The 16,834-nt window shown below is 50.1% G+C and overlaps 1 protein-coding gene across 1 annotated transcript; it reads right to left on the minus strand.

Moving 5' to 3' along the window:
• Window positions 1-6,290: 6,290 nt before the first annotated feature.
• Tada3 (transcriptional adaptor 3) lies at window positions 6,291-16,708 on the minus strand. The gene is made up of 9 exons (XM_042679642.1): window positions 16,476-16,708; window positions 15,638-15,862; window positions 13,225-13,475; window positions 12,992-13,097; window positions 10,982-11,123; window positions 10,787-10,890; window positions 9,227-9,336; window positions 8,293-8,478; window positions 6,291-6,813 (listed from the first exon to the last, which is right to left on the minus strand). The coding sequence occupies exons 2-9, from the start codon at window positions 15,842-15,844 to the stop codon at window positions 6,621-6,623; spliced, it is 1,299 nt and encodes a 432-aa protein (XP_042535576.1). The 5' UTR covers window positions 15,845-15,862; window positions 16,476-16,708; the 3' UTR covers window positions 6,291-6,620.
• Between the last annotated feature and the right edge of the window lie 126 nt (window positions 16,709-16,834).

Raw genomic sequence — 16,834 nt, forward strand, 5'->3', positions numbered from 1 at the left:
GAACTGTGATCCTTAGATCTCAGCCTCCTGAGTAGCTAGGATGACAGGCGGGAGCCACAGCCGCCGGGCTCAGGGATAACTTTTTTGGCATATTTTCTTCCCAAATGTTGTAGGCATATACACACATACACTTCCGGTGAGCAAATTTCACAGGGCTAACCCAGAAGGAGTCAAGGAAAATAAACATATGAAGAAAAAGGGAATTGTCTTTTCATCTCCTTTGTTTTCAAACAGATGACAAACTAAAACTAGGTCAGGTATGTCTCTCCTTTCCCTGCATTCTGAAAGCAGAAGCCTTGTACAGCCAGGGAAGCCTCTGTCACTCCAGCCTCCCTCTATCAGTTCTTTCTTTTTTTTTTTTCCTGGGGCTTGAACTCAGGGCCTGGACACTGTCCCTGAGCTTTTGCTCAAGGCTAGCACGCTACCACTTGAGCCACAGTGCTGCCACTTCTAGCTTTTTCTGTGTATGTGATCCTGAGGAATTTACAATGAAGACACACTTCAGGATAGAGAAACATTTACTAGACAATGGGTTAATACTTTTATTATGTAAACAGCACATAAAATTTATAATTAGCTAAAAACCCAATAAATAATCAAAGGACATGGATGAAAGTCAGTAAACCTAGGACATTTTCTATTTCACTTGTAATAAAAAAGTACAAATCAGAAGAAGAGGTCGTTGACAGACTTTGAAATTTGAAGCTTAAGAAAGCTGGTAACAGCAATAGCTATGTTCACAGGATGATTGAGTACTCCTAAATCTGGTGGAGGTACTTACTAAAGATCTTTTGGAAGTTGAGTGTAGCAGTTAACACCTGTATTCCTAGCTACTGAAAAGATGAAGGCAGGAAAATCAGGAGTTTGAGGCCAAGATAAACAAAGTTAGCAAAATTCTAAGCATATAAAGAAGAGACTAAGATTTGAGGGCTGTGGTTCAAAGCTAACTCAGACACTGGCTCAAGTGGTAAAGTACCAGGCTTGTAGCTTAAGGATTAGAGCACTTACACAGAAAGCACAAATCCTGGGCACAATTTCTAGTAAAACACACACACACACACACAGATCTTTCAGAAAACAATTTAGCAATCTGCATCAAAGGTTTAATTAACATCCAACCGCAGCCCGATCCCCTCCCCAGACACCCACCCCCCACCCCCCACCCCCCCCTCCCCCGCCAAATTTCCAGGCCTTTGGATCCAGGAATTTCTAGGTAGTTTCAAGGATATAATCTTTTTGTGTGTGGTGGTTATCATGGGGCTTAAACTCAGAGCCTGGGCACTGCCTCTGACCAATTTTAGTCAAGGCCAACGCTTTACCCCTTTGAACCACTTCTGTTTTTCTGGTGATTAATTGGAGATAAGAGGCTTTGAACCACAATCCTCAGATCTCAGCCTCCTGAGTAACTAGAATGACAGGTGGGAGCCAGTGGCACCCAGCTTTTTTTTTTTTTTAACAATGTCACCTTCCCTCCTTCTCGCCCAGTTTTCCCCTCTTATTTATTTATTTATTGGTATGTGATCTTACTAAGTTTTCCAAGGCTGGCTCCAAACGACAGGGTTCAAGCAATGCTTCTTTCCCCCTCAGCCTCCTGCATAGCTGGGCTCCAGGCCTGCGCCCGTACACCTGCCTTGCACATGTCCAATAGCTGAGCCACTTTCTGATTCTGCACATTCCAGGCCTGAAAGTTCTCATTTTATCAAGTTCCCAGGTCATACAGATGTGCTCTGCACGCGGAGAACCGCGGTCCTGCAGGTAAAGTCCCGCTTGGTATCCTGCTCTTCAGTGTCTCTCCCTGCCTAATCCCAGCTTCCTCTCTCCTTCCCCTCCCCGGCACAGCTGGGGCTCAGTCACACGGAAGTTCTCACCTCTCTCTAAGCAGGCCAGTTGTTCACACCTCCGTGGACTGCTGTTCCTTTTGTCTGGAATGTCATCCGCCTGGAATCTTCCTCCTAGAGGCTTTCTCTGCTCAGGACAGATCAAGTCCCTCTGGGCTCCAGGGCCTGGGGACCGTGTTTACTCTTCCATTGTAACTCTTTGCCTGGGTTTGGATTGTTTTGGAGCCTCCCTCTTCTTGCAAGCAGTGGAGAGAGGGAGGGAGTGTGAAGGAGGAAAGGCGGGCAGGTAGTGGAGTGGGCTATGGGGGAAGCGAGCTCGCAGCTCCAGGCATCTGGGCCTAGTCCCCTTAGTCCTCTCCAGTGAGTCCTGGGCCCCAGGCCAGAAAAGGCCATTGCTCCTGACCATGTTCTCATAAAGTTGCAAATACCGGGTCCCTCTCAGCACCAGTCAGCGGAACCAAGAGCCTTTCTTTCTTTTCTTTTCTTTCTTTCTTTCTTTCTTTCTTTCTTTCTTTCTTTCTTTCTTTCTTTCTTTCTTTCTTTCTTTCTTTCTTTCTTTCTCTCCCTCTCTCTCTTTCTTCCTTCCTTCCTTCCTTTCTCTCTCTCTCTCTCTTTCTCTTTCTTTCTTTCTTTTTTTGGTCAGTCATGGGGCTTGAACTCTGGGCCTGGGTGCTGTCCCTCAGCTCTTCAACTCAAGGCTAGCACTCTACCACTTGAGCCATAGCATCACTTCCGGTTTTCTGGTGGTTTATTGGAGATGAGAGTTTCATGGCCTGTCCTGCCCAGGCTGGCTTTGAACTGTGATGCTCAGATCTCAGCCTCCTGAGTGAGTAGCTAGAATGACAGGCGTGAGCCACTGGTGCACCCCCCCCCCCCATGAGCATTTCTGAGTGCATGGGGATCTGTTGAGGGTCAGGCCATCAGCCCTGCACTGGCGCAGCTGAAGGTGTGTGGGACAGAAGAAGTGGTGATATATATGCTTGTGCGTGCCTTCCAGGTCACACTCAGGAAGCTCTCCCCCCAAACTCGCGAGAAAGGGTCACAGTAGCTTTAGGTTAAAATTAGAGTTTTAGCTGAGTGCTGGAGGCTCACATAAGTAATCCTAGCCACAGTCTGAGGACTGTGGTTCAAGGCCAGCAGAAGTAGAGCTGTAGCTCAAAGTTGTAGAATGCAAGCCTCGAGAGGAAAAAACAAAAAATTATCGTCAGTCATGGGGCTTGAACTCAGGGTTTGTGCACAGACCTCTGCGCTTTTTTTTTTTTTTTTGTCCATCCTGGGGCTTGAACCCTGGGCCTGGGCACTGTCCCTCGGCTCTTCAACTCAAGGCGAGCGCTCTACCGCTTGAGCCACAGCGCCACTTCTGGTTTTCTAGTGGTTTATTGGAGAAGCCTGCCCAGGCTGGCTTTGAACCGAGATCCTCAGGTCTCAGCCTCCTGAGTAGCTAGGATTACAGGTGTGAGCCACCAGAGCCCGGCTTCTTTTCTTTTTCTCAAGGTGAGCACTCTACCACTTTGAGCCACAGCACCACTTCTGGTTTTCTGGTAATAATAAGAGTCTCACAGACTTTTCCTGCCCAGGCTAGCTTTAAACTGTGATCCTCAGATCTCAGCCTCCTGAGGAGCAAGGATATCAGGTGTGAGCCACCAGCATCCAGAAACAAAAAAAAGAAAAAAAAAGTTTTGAGGGAACTAATTGTATGTGGGGAGCCCCGCTTCTTCCCGACTCCATAGAGAAGGCCTCCTTCCACGCAAGCACACACAGATACAGTCAGAAGCTCTCCATCAGGGATAGCACTTGCTGCGGGCAGTAACTGTGCCTGCCCCAAGGCCACGGTGACGCTTTGTATCTGGGCTTCAGCGTCTCTGCATCTCTGCAGCCCGGCCTGGTGTCCAGCCCGCTCCTTGCCTTGCAGACAGGTAGGGAGCATCAAACAAGACCTTTAGCTCCACTCGGCACTGTTCCTTATGCTGCAGCAGAGAATGACTGCAGCTCACAACTCATTCTGGAAAGTTCAGTCTCTTCCCTTATGAACCAGAGCCAGTCTGTCTTCTACCACTGGTCCTTTCATTTGTAATATCCACCTTCTCCTCCTCACACTTCTACCTAGCTCCCATCCCACTTCCTCCACAAAACTATCTCTGTTCTTGATGCCTACCATACAGATAATCTGGCCTCATGAATGTGGTCATGTGTGGTTAATTAAGAGAAAAGGGTCTTAAAGCTAGGGCTGCTTGGTGTGGCGGCATCAGTTGGACACTACCCATGTGTAGGGACTACTGTTTCTGTAACTTGTAATGGGACCAGGGCCCAGTGAGTTACATAAGGAAAAGGCTCCACTTCCAAGTCAAAAGACCTGAGTTTGAATCCTTCCTTAACCAAACAACACAAGTAACTGTCTAAGCCTTGGTTGTTTTTGTCTGTGAGTAGAGTCTTGTTAGTCTCTACTCTAGGGGTCACAGAAGATTAGGTAGTTTAACAAGTTTACAACAGTACGTGGTAACTGGCTAACGTTTACGGCACACTGAACTGCACTGTCATAACTACAGCTGGTGTCTCATTCATTGGTGTCTTCTCTATGAGAAGGCGGTAGCACCCTGGGGACAGCCAATCACTGAAGAGTTGCAGCAGCAGCTCGACCCTGGTCCCTGCTGGTAGGAGGCAGGGCCTCAGGCTGCCCCTCAGGAGAGAGGACCCTACTCTCTTGCCAAAATACACTTAAATTTTTTTTTCATGCCAGTCAAAAGCCTGGGCTTTGTCCCTGAGTTTTTTTGCTTGAGCCACAGCTTTACTGTCAGCTTTTTTTTTTTTTTTTTTTGATAGTTGCTTGGAGATAAAGAGTCTCACGGACTTTCCTGCCCAGGCTGGCTTTGAACCATGATCCTCAGATCTCAGCCTCCTGAGTAGCTAGGATTACAGGCGTGAGCCACTGATACCCAGCTCAGCTTGCTTTTTTTTTTTTTTTTTTGGTATTTGATTGGCGATAAGAATCTCATGGACTTTCCACCCAGGTTAGCTTCAAGCCATAATCCTCAGATCTCAGCCTCCTGAGTAACCAGGATTATTACAGGCATGAATACTGATCCCCAGCCAAAATACATTTGTATTAGGTCTTTTTTTAATTTATAAATGACAGCATCCAAAGCAAACTAGCCTAAGCTAAACTCTTCTGTGGGCTAAGAAGTCTACTGGGAGATCTTGTGGCTTCAGGCAGGGCTGGATCTAGGCTTCAGCATTAGGATTGTTTCCCTCTCCACCTCCTGGCTTTGCTTTTGCTGAGCTAGCACATCCTCCCACGTGAGAGGAAAGCAGTTTGATGGCTTGCCATGGAAAAGGAAGTACAACTGTCCTCCCAAGAGCAATCTTTTTTTTTTTGGTCATGGGGCTTGAACTCCGGGCCTGGGCACTGTCCCTCAGCTAAGCTCTGAGCTTGGTTTAAGGAAGGCCTCTGAGTGGCCCAGTTTGTCACATGGCCATTCCCTGGAACGTCTGTCCAGCATAGTTTAAACAGTGACTGTCTCACAAGAGACACATACGATGGGTATTTATCCCATAGAGAGGTGTTATCATTCTTTATGGTTCCGTGTATGAGGTTGTATGCAGCCTCTCCTCCCCTAACTTCCCCATAAAATGTGAACGACTGCTTTTCCCCCGGACTCACCTAGGAAGAAGGTGAGGCACAGGAAAACATCTCCATCTGTCCTTACCTCAGACTGACTGTAAGAACCTCTCCCTGCTCAGCTCTTGGTGGGCTCTACCCTCTCTGTGCTGCCTGGGTTTGGTGAGGCAGCAGCTGCTGATGGAACCCGTTTGTCCTCCTGAGCCACAGGGACTGCTTCAAGGATACTGGGAAAGAGCTTCTCCTCTGGGGAGCATCACAGAAGCCAGCTGACTCCTGTGCTCCCTCCATTTGACCTTGACCCTTCCTGCCTGCTACCCAAGACCTAAAGGGAAGCTGTGGAGGTCCTTCTACCTAGGAGTAAACCCAGCAGCACTCGGGAGGCTGAAGGAGGATCAACAGTGAGAGGCCAGCCTAGACTACATAGGAAGACCTTGTCTCAAAAAAAAGCTAGCTGAGGGGGAGGCTGGAGTGGGGGGACGCCTCAAGGCGCACGCGCACACCCCACGAAGCCAAAAGACAAAAAGAAAGATGTGGGCTGAGGATGCCCAACTGGCCAATCCCGAAGGCAGCACTGCTGCGAGAGCCCCACCGACACGCGCTGCGCTGCGGGAGCCCCACCGACACGTTCTGCGGCTTCCTTACCCGCAGCCGTGGCTAGCTCCAGGAGGTGCACAGCCGAATGCCAGGGGTGAGTGACCACAGGGCACAGCCACCACGCGTGCCCGCCTACACCATCGCCACCCACTCTAGTCCCTTCCCAACCCACAATGACCCTCACGCAAAGTAACTCACGCAAAATAACAGACACTCGGCGACGACGACGGGGTATTTTGTGAAAAACCACAGCAGTCACTTTATTCTTGAGTTTGCACTTTACAAAACCACAAGGGGGAAGTGTTTGAGGGGAACAGGTGGGGAGTGGGGGAGGGCAGAGGAAGAGGAAGACCCAGGAACGAGTTCCTCGTGCCCAGCTCGGGGGCCAGGCAGGCCGGCCAGGCTGGCCCCGCAGGGCCTCGTGTGTCCTGGCTGTACAGAGCTAGACCGAAAGGCCGCAGCGGAGGGCTCAGCCCTCTGGAGACCGTCACCATTTGATGGGCAGTGCGGTCCAAGACTGTTGGCCCCCAAAGCAGGAAGTGGGAGGAAGGCAGCCAGGCAGCTGAGGGTTACCCATCCAGCAGCTTCAGAATGCTCTCCCGCTCCTTCAGGGTCTTCCAGGCCTGGTCTTTTTCCTTCTTAGTAGGAGTCCGCTTCTTCTGCCGGGCAGCCATGATCTTACGAAAGGCGTCCATCACTTCATTGTCCGCCATGCGGACCCGCTGTCGCAGCTCCTGCCGGCTCACCTCCTCTTTTGCCAACCTGTGAGAACCAGCCGCCAAATACCATGCATCATCTGTCCCAGTGTGGTCCCTCCCTCTTCCAGACTGAGCCCACCCACCAGGCCAGACTGGCATTCCCTTGGACCATTGTGTTACCACCATCAAAGTACGGAGCCAGGGGCTGGGAAGGTGGCTCAAGTGGTCGAGCGCTAGCCTTCAGGTGAAGAGCTGAGGGACAGCGCCCAGGCCCAGAGTTCAGGCCCACGACCGGACCCCCCCCCCAAAAAAAAACAAAAACAAAAAGAATGACAAAGTACGGAGCCACATTTACATGGGACTCTCTGCTAAGGCACTATTTTCAGTGCTCTAAAAAACATGGGCTGGGTGCAGTTGCTCAAGCCTATAATCCTAGCTACTCAGGCAGAAGATATGGGGGATGTGGCAAAAACTCAGTCATGTGTAAAAACTCACGAGGGGCCTGGGAAGGTGGCTCGGTGATAGAGTGCTTGCCTTGCATGCATGAGGCCCTGGGTTCTATTCCTCAGCACCATATAAGCAGAAAAAGCCGGAAGTGATGCTGTGGCTCAAGTGGTAGCGCGCTAGTCTTCAGCTGAAGAGCTGAGGGACAGCGCCCAGGCCCAGAGTTCAGGCTCCACAACTGACGAAACAAATCAGGACACTCCACCTCAGTCAATGAGTGGGCACCACATTATGCAGCTGTCACCACAAGCCATGAGCGCAGCACAAAGACTGGGTGCGGCACATGCGGATGTCACCTCAGTGACAAATGGAAAGAAACAGGAAGACCACTGTCCAGGATGGTCCAGGCATGAAGGAGTCTATCTTGAAAATAACCAATGTAATGCCAGGTGCCAGTGGCTTACACCTGTAATCCTACCTGCTCATGAGGCTGAGATCTGAGGATCATGGTTCAAAGCCAGCCTGGGCAGGAAAGTCCCTGAGACACTTTTTCTTTTACTTTTTTCTTTTCTGGTCCTGGGGCTTGAAATCTGGGCTTGGGTGCTGTCCCTGAACTCCTTTTGCTCAAGGCTAGCACTCTATCAATCACTTAGGCAACAGCAGCATTTCTGGTATTTTCTGTGATTAATTGGCAATAAGAGTCCCATAGAGCCAAGTGTGGATGGCTCACGCCTGTCATCCTCGCTACTCAGGAGGCTGAGATCTGAGAATCGAAGTTCAAAGCCTGCCTGAGCAGGAAAGTCCGTGAGACTCATCTCCAATGAACTATCAGAAAACCAGAAGTGGCGCTGTGGCTCAAGTGGTACACTTGCCTTGAGCTGAAGAGCTCAGGGACAGCGCGTAGGCCCAGAGTTTAAGCCCTATAACTGACAAAAACAAAACTCCAGTTGATCAATCATAGGTGCTGGTGCCTGGCACTGGCACTGGCTCAGGCTCTCCTGGGGTGCAGAGGCCCAGCCAGGTGTGACAGGTCTGTCCCAAGTCCTCACGGGTGACTCAGTGGCCGGGCCACACTGGCCAGTGCCTCCTGTGAGCTCACCTCAGCAAGTCATGCTTCTTGGTGCGGTTGTGGGCACTGAGTGCCTTCAGCTCAGCTTGCCGTTTGCGCAGCTCGGCGAGGACTTCATCTTCCGAGTCCTCTGCGGGACGGTCCTCAGACTCCAAAAGGCCCTGGGCGATCAGCTCCTCCTTGATGCGGCTCTCCAGGGACTTGGTGTGTGGCACGCTGTGGGCAGGCATGGCCCTCAGCTGGAGGGACACCACAGGGGTCCCCGCTCCTCACTTGGAGAACCCCTCTCCATCCATGTATAACTGTGCTCCACACGCTGCTACATATTCATTGCACTCTTTTCTTAGCCCAAGTTTATTCCCCTACGTTTACAGATTTAAATATATTTTAAGTAAAAACAGGATTATCCTATCTGTATTGGGTTACAATGAACCTTTTCCCTGTTTGGTCCTTTACTAGGTACACATCTTCTCATGTTAAATGTAATTCTTGGGCTGGGAAGGTGGCTCAGTGGTAGAGTGCTTGCCTCACATGCATGAGGCCCTGGTTCGATTCCTCAGCACCACATAAACAAAAAGCAGAAAGTGGCTTAAATGGTACAGTACCAGCCTTGAGCTGAAGAGCTGAGGGACAGTGCCCAGGCCCAGAGTTCAAGCCCCATGACTGACCAAAAAAAAAAAAAAAGTAATTCTTACTATGATTAACAACTGCGAGTTAGATCATCATATGGAGTTAGGACAATTTAGCAAACCAAGGCCCCTACAAGCTGGACATTCAGGCTATTCACAGGAGCCGTGGAGAACAAGCCTGGACTAAGCCTGTCTGCCGAAGTGCTAAGCCAGCACTCACATGCGATATTTTTGGTCTTTCCAAGACTGTCCTCAGCCTCTTGGTTAATGAACGCCTCCTCATGCACATGCTGAGGTGGGGTTGGGCTGTGAAGTGCAGACATGACGTCACTCACCTGAAGGGTTTGTTCTGATTGCGAGGAGAGGTGCTTGCCCCGTCTGCCCCTGATTCCTTCCCAGACATGTCCGGAATGGGGGAGTCCTCCATAGGGGAAATAATATTCTCCTAGAAGACCAGCAATGGGCAAAGGAAGAGCTGGAGCATTTCCATTCCCTGCTCCTGTCACCTATGTGACCTGCTTTTCTCCTTTACAAACTACTTGTGTTTTTACACTTAGTTTTCAAACAATAAATTTTTTTTTTTTGGGAGGTCCAGTCATGGGGCCTGAACCCTGGGCCTGGGCGCTGTCTCTCAGCTCTTCAGCTCAAGGCTAGCGCTCTACCACTTGAGCCACAGCGCCACTTCCAGCTTTTTTTTCTTTATGCTTATGTGGTGCTGAGGAATCGAACCCAGGGCCTCAGGCATGCAAGGCAAGCGCTCTACCACTGAGCCACCTTCCCAGCCCCTAAACAATAAATTTTTAATTTCAAGTTTTGGGTAACTTCTGATTTAGGATAGTAGACATTGAAATAAAACATAAAATTGGCACTGGAGACATGAGTCAAGTAGTAGAATGCCAGCTGTGAGCAGAAAAAGCCAACAAAGCTGAATACGGGCACACAAAAAATTCATTAAAAATGTTAAGAAAAAATATACATAAGTGAAATGTAACAAAAGTTTCAATTAGCTTTTTACTTTTATTTTTGTGGTCAGTCCTAGGGATGAAACGCTTGAGCACTGTCTCTGAGCTTCTTTGCTCAAGCTACATTCCACCAGTTGAGCCACAGCTCCAAGTCTGGCTTTTCTTTTTGGTGGTTAGTTGGAGAAAAGAGTCTCACAGGCTTTCCTGCTGCACTGGCTTTGAACGGCAATCCTCAGATCTCAGCCTCTTGAGTACTAGCAAGCGATTCAACTAATTATTTTTTTAAGTTTGCATTAGTTAATCAAGGGAGGATTCCATTGTTACATTTTCCCCATTGTTGACAAGGTATTACAATGTACCTCACCCCTCCATAACTCTGCGCCCCCTCTCCCCTCCCTAAACAATTTCCACAGGCTTCATTGTTTCCTTTTCATAGTTGTAAATAATCACTGCTGACACCAGTCACTCCCTTCCTCTCTCCTTTTTGGCCCCATCCTCTCCTAGCACTCTTCCTGGACAGTCTATTTCTCCTTCCCCCCACTTTCCCAGCCCCCTATCTAAAATTTTTTTTTAATTTATTTACTTTAGTGTCAAAATGATTGTTGTATTTCCCATCCCACCTCTTCTAGGAAGCCTTTTCAAAACGCTTAGATCATTTTAGACATTCCTCCTTTTTGGACTGATACCAAAAGAAGAGGCCACAGAGGAGTGATGGAAACACTCAACAGCCATGATACCATGGACACTCAGACGCTCAGCTAAAGTACCGTGGAGCGAGGTGAGAGAGGGAGAGTGGGAGGTGGCTTCTAAGATACAGTAATGTATCATGGTGTGATCACCATGGTGTGATTACTACAGGCTCAATCGTGAAGAGAACCCAAAGTGTCAAACCAGAAAGGGCATGGCATCTTGTTGTGAACAGGCGGTGCTCACCTCCACCAGGGCCTGCAGGAGGCGCTGCGTCAGGGCGCCAAAGGGGCACCCATCTTCTGGCTGCTCATGCTGGGCCTCCGACTTCTTCAGCAGGGCATCCACATCTGAAGCAGGCAGGGAAGAGGGCGACGGGTGGGCTGAAGTTGTGGAAAATCAAATCCTGGCCTGGAGTGGACAGGAAGGCGAGGGGCCTACCTTTAGTGTCCAGTTCCGTCAGAGGCCCCATGAGACCTTTCTTCTTGTCAGCCACAGCTGCTGCCCGGGCCCCATCCTTCTGCTCCTCCAACAGGTCCTCCTGGGCCCAGCGCTGGGAATAATGTTTTCCTAGGGGTGGGATCTGTAGGAGAAAGATCAGTTGGCCCTGAGTGGTTAACAATGGCCAGATACTGCCTGGAGAGGAGGCTTTCCATGCACTTGGCATTGCCAATATGCTTTTCACTCAGTCTCTCCGTGTGTGTGTGTGCGCGCGCGCGTGTGCATGTGCGCGCACATGTGCACAAACCCAGCGCTGTGGCTCAATGAGGAAGCACTTGCCTAGCATCCCAGGCCCTGTGTTGGATTCTCATCACAAAAAGGAAGAAACAAGCACTGGTGGCCCATGCCTATAATTCTAGTTACTCAGGAGACTGAGACCTGGAAGACTACAGTTCAAAGCCAAATCAGTAAGAGTCCACCCTGAATTGACTAGTAAAATGCTAGGCTGGAGGTTTGGTTCAAGTGATAAAATGCCACCCCTGAGCAAGAAACCCAAGTGAAAGAACAACGTCCCAAGCTCAAACCCCCATGTGGGTGCATGTACGGGCACGCGGTGTGCATGTACACACACACATATACAATTAAGCTGGGCGCAGCGGCATCCACCGTAGTTCTAGTCACTGAGGTTGAGGCAGAAGGGTCACTTGGTCTTTGGGCTTTAAGGATAGCCTGAGCAAAACCATGAGTGCCCATCTCTTAAAAAATGAAAATTAGGGGGCTGGGAAAGTGGCTCAGTGGTAGAGTGCTTGCCTTGAGCTGAAGAGCTGAGGGACAGCACCACATAAACAGAAAAGGCCAGAAGTGGCACTGTGGCTCAAGTGGTAGAATGCTAGCCTTGAGCTGAAGATCTGAGGGACAGTCCACACCCAGGCCCAGAGTTCAGGCCTCAACACCAACAAACACAAAGAAAATTAGCAGGTGCCATGGGCTCACACTTGTAATCCTAGCTAATCAAGAGGCTGAGACCTGAGGATCCAGGTTCAAAGCCAGCCCTGGCAGAAAAGTCTGTGAGACTCTTATCTCCAATAAACTAATCAGAAAAAGCCAAAAGTGGTGCTGTGGTTCAAGCGGTAGAGCACTAGCCTTGAGCTCAAAGAGGCTCAGGGACAGCGCCCAGACCCAGAGTTCAAGCCCCAGGAATAGCAGAAAAAAGAAAGAAAAGAAAAGAAAATTGACTTCCTGAACTCAGATCCCTGCACTTGCTAGGCAGACATTCTACTACCTAAGCCATACCTTCAAGCTGTGTGTGTGTGTGTGTGTTTTATATATCATATATGTGTTTAAGGTCAACTCCTATATATTTCTATTTCTCCTCCATCCTTTGTTATTTTATCTATTACATGTCTATACAATGTGTTTCCATCAGTGTAGACTTACAATTCGTGATGTGTGTGTTGTATAATAAAGAAATAAAGTCGGGCACCAGTGGTTCAAGCCTGTAATCCTAACTACTCAGGAGGCTGAGATCTGAGGATCATGGTTCAAAGCCAGCCCGGGCAGGAAAAGTCCATGAGACTCTTATCTCCACTAGAAAACCAGAAGTGGAGCTGTGGGTCAAGCGGTTAAGCGCGTGCCTTGAGCTGAAAAGGGACAGCGCCCGGGCCCAGAGTTCAAGCCCCACAACTGACCAAAAAAAAAAATAATAATAATAAAATAAAATAAATAAGATGAAGAAAATAAGAAAAGATGCCTTAGAGGCCTGCATGCAGGGTGAACGGGAAGAGAAGAGGCCAGCTGGTAAAATGGGGTGAGGCTTGAACCACAGCAGAGGGGAGGAACACAAGGGACAGGGCAGACATCAGAGACGGCAAAGCCAGGTGCAGTCAGGAGGAGGTTCTGCCAGCAGAAAGCAGAGTCTGAGCTTGGGCAGACAGGAGGCGGGAAGCCTTTACTAGCTGTATCCTGAGGTCACTCTGAGCTCTCCTGTTCTAGGTCTGTGGGGATTTCTACCTTGTAATGCTCCGCCTCGTCTTCGGGGGGCTTCAGAAGTTCCTCCAGCGTGCGCACTTCCTCGCTGGTGATATCGGCACAGTAAGGCTCCACGGATGCCCAAAACCTGTGGGGAGAAGCAGATCCTGAGAGGGAATCCACGCTCTTCCGCACTCAGCCTTGGGTCCCAATAAGCCTCCATTTCGAGGACCCCAAGATCCTCCAGCCCCCTTTTGTGTTTTCTGGCCCACAACCTGTTAGGAGCATCATTCTTTGGGATCCGTGGCACATCAATTGGGTCATCAGTGAATTCATATTCCTGGATCTTGGGCTGAAGGTTTTTGGATTTGGGTCGCCCAGGGCCAGGGCCTGGCCCGTGTCCCATCTTCCCTTCCAGTTTCTGCTTCTTGGGCTTCCCATGTTTGGGGGGAGCTCCAAGCTCATGGTCTCGACCCAGCTTCAGGAATCTGCGATCACCTTTCTTATCCTGCCAATCAGTGAGGATCTGAAATTTACAGAGATGGTCACTGAAGAGAGGGGAAGACAGGACAACTCTCCAGCGAGTAACATGAGATCTGCAATCCAAAGAGGCTCCCAGGTTTTTCCCCATTTCTTTTACTTAACAAACTCCTACTCACCCTTCAAAATGCGTTTTTTTTTTTTGGGGGGTCTGGTCGTGGGGCCTGAACTCTGGGCCTGGGCGCTGTCCCTCAGCTCTTCAGCTCAAGGCTAGCACTCTACCACTTGAGCCACAGCGCCACTTCCAGCCTTTTTTTTCTTTTTGCTTATGTGGTGCTGAGGAATCGAACTCAGGGCCTCATGCCTGCAAGGCAAGCGCTCTACCACTGAGCCACCTTCCCAGCCCAAAATGCATTTTTTTTTGGTGCCTTTGTCTCACATAACTTTATTCACATACTGCTCACCTTCCTATTCACTCTGATTCTTCTTTTTTTTTTTTGGGTCCGGTCGTGGGGCTTGAACTCTGGGCCTGGGTGCTGTCCATCAGCTCTTCAGCTCAAGGCTAGCACTCTACCACTCAAGCCACAGCGCCACTTCCGGCTTTTTTCTTTTTTTTGCTTATGTGGTGCTGAGGAATCGAACCCAGGGCCTCCGGCTTGCAAGGCAAGCACTCTACCACTGAGCCACCTTCCCAGCCCATCTGATTCTTCTCTTTATCCACAAGCTAGTCATACACAGTTCACCAGGAAGGTCAAATAAATGACCACAAGCCAGCGTATTCAACACTGGGAAAAAATCACTCTTGGTGAAGTCAAACATGGCTCCCAGGAAGCCTTTTTTTTTTCTGGTGGGTCATTAGGCTTGAACTCAGGCACTGCTGTCCCTGAGCACCATAGAGCATTAGTTAAGTTAGCTCTACCACCTGAGCCACAGCTCCACTTCCAGTATTTTCTGAGATTGATTGGTGAGTCTTACAGACTTTCTTGCTCAGACTGGCTTTTAACTGTACAGCTCTCAGCCTCCTGAGTAGCTAGGATTACAGGCATGAGCCATGGGCACCAACTTAAGCCTCCTTCTCCTCCTTTTTTTTTTTTTTTTCCAGTCCTGGGGCTTGAATTCAGAGACTGGGCACTGTCCTTGAACCTCTCTATGCTCAAGGGAAGCGCTGTACCTCTTGAGCCACAGTATAACTTCCAGCTTTTTCTGTTTATGTGGTACTGAGGAATCGAACCCAGGGCTTCATGCATGCTGGGCGAGCACCAAGCCACATTCTCAGCCCCTTACACCTTCATTTTAAACATCATCCAGCTAGCTAGGAAGCCTGCTCAGCACAAATTACCTGGGATTCTTGGGTGCTACAATGTAACTAACCATGCCACAACCCTCCTCAGAAAACTCTCATGAATCCCTATACCAGGAAGCTCATTGGCCCTGGCCCTGTTCCCAGGATCCAGCATGATCAGTACCCAAGTCTCAGGAGCTCATGCAGTGATTAGTATCAGTTGTATCACAAACAACATTTAGCCCAGTGCCTGTGGCTCCTGCCTATAATCCTAGCTCAGGAGGCTGAGATCTGAGGATCATAGTTCAAAGCCAGCCTGGGCAAGAAACTCTGTGAGACTCTTATCTCCAATAAACCACTAGAAAACCGGAAATGGTGCTGTGGCTCAATTGGCAGAGTGCTTACCTTGAGCTGAAGAGCACAGTGACACCACCCAAACCCAGAGTTCAAGCCCCACTACTGACCAAAAAAAAAAAAAATTGAGGTGCTTACTTAGTGTCAGATGCATTTTGCTGAACCTCTGTGAAAATTCTCTAGTTCTCACAAAGGTTCTAGGATGGTCCTGCTATTGGCTAATTTTGTAGATAGGGAAACTAAGGCTTGGGGAGGAGGTACTTTCTTCAAGTCACATAGGGAAGAAATAGCAACACAAGCAAGTGCTGAAGTCAAGGTTCAAATCCAGGTCTCTCCACTCTCTGTGTTGTCAAATCCCTACTGGCCAAAATTGTCCTATGTCTCTCTCCTGACTAAGAGCATATTGGTGGCAGGAGTCCACAGAAGCTTAGTGGATGAAAACTCTTGGCCACATGCAGAGGTATTTTACAAACTAGACTCAGTCCTTCAGCCTTAGCAGATGGAGGTAACCTAATGACCGATACCCTAACTCCAATGTCTGTCTCTGGTGATGTCCCCTCTCTGGGCATCACCTGGGTTTCAGCCTCCAGCACACGCAGGCGGCGGCTCGCAGAAGACAGCAGCGTCTCCAGCTCCAGCTGCAGGGTGTCCAGCTCCTCGATACCGATGCCATCATCCTCCGAGCGGGCCAGCACCGCCGTGTAGCGGGGACAGACCTTCAGGTGGTCCACAGACTTGAAGTCGTGGAATTGCAATGGGCAGTCCTTCAGCTCACTCATGGCCCAGGAGATGAGACCCTGGAGAGAGGGCCATACATGAAATAGCACGAGAAAAACCCAAGGGAGTTTTCCATGGGGAAGAGCCTCAACAAGGAAGCCATGTTTGAGGGCACAGCTCCTACTCAGAGAACACACTGGTTACCAAGCTGGAGCAGAGCTTATCTCATTCAATTCCTCGCCCAAACCCGGAAGCAGGAGCTACTCAGATCTCCATTTTACAAAGGAACTGCAAGGGAAAGAGTAGGTGTGTGCAGTCTGAACCCAGGGCATCTCCTCTCTGCAGCCCTGACTATCAAGGTATCACAGTGCAACGGGCTCGACTTCTCATCTCCTGGGTTCTGCTGGGCCTTTAATTTTCAAGCCTCCAATCCTTCCAAGGTTCTCGGGGGCCGCCCAGATTCTGCTCCTCTCACCACGCCTTTCCCCCTACCCGAGGTGGTTTGGAACACGCAACACGCGCTGCCCAGACAGAAGAACTAGGTCAAGCCCGTTCTCTACTTCATGTGCCCTGAACACGTTCCTACACCTGAGTCCTGGCAGATCCCACATGCACGACGGGCACGAGAGGGCTCGGTCTGTTTTTCCCGTAACAAGTGCGGCTCTGTAAAATGGGGTCGACCACAGTACCTACCTCCCTGGGATGTTCGGAGGATTAGGCGGTGATGCTCGTCAAGAGCCCAGTTAGTGCCTGGTACACAAGTGGGACTGCTTAATGGCTGACCCCAGCCGTGGGTCGCCCCAGGGTCCCGCCGCCAGGGTCCCCGTCCTCTAGAGAGCCCCTAACGCGGCCCCCACGCCTCCGACGGCCCCCTGGCCGCGGAAGGGGCGGGGAGTCCGGGGCGACCGGAGCAACCGCCTCGGAACGGGCTTATGGGCGGGCCCCCCGCGGCTGACGAGGGGCGGGGAGCCGGGCGGGGAGCCCGACGAGCCTGCGGGGCCCGGGGTGCGGCCAGGCCCGGCGGGGCGAGGGCGCTAGGCCCTGGGCGAACC

Source organism: Dipodomys spectabilis, unplaced genomic scaffold (genome assembly GCF_019054845.1).
Source record: "Dipodomys spectabilis isolate Male_0828 unplaced genomic scaffold, ASM1905484v1 ptg000054l, whole genome shotgun sequence".
NCBI lineage: Eukaryota > Metazoa > Chordata > Mammalia > Rodentia > Heteromyidae > Dipodomys > Dipodomys spectabilis.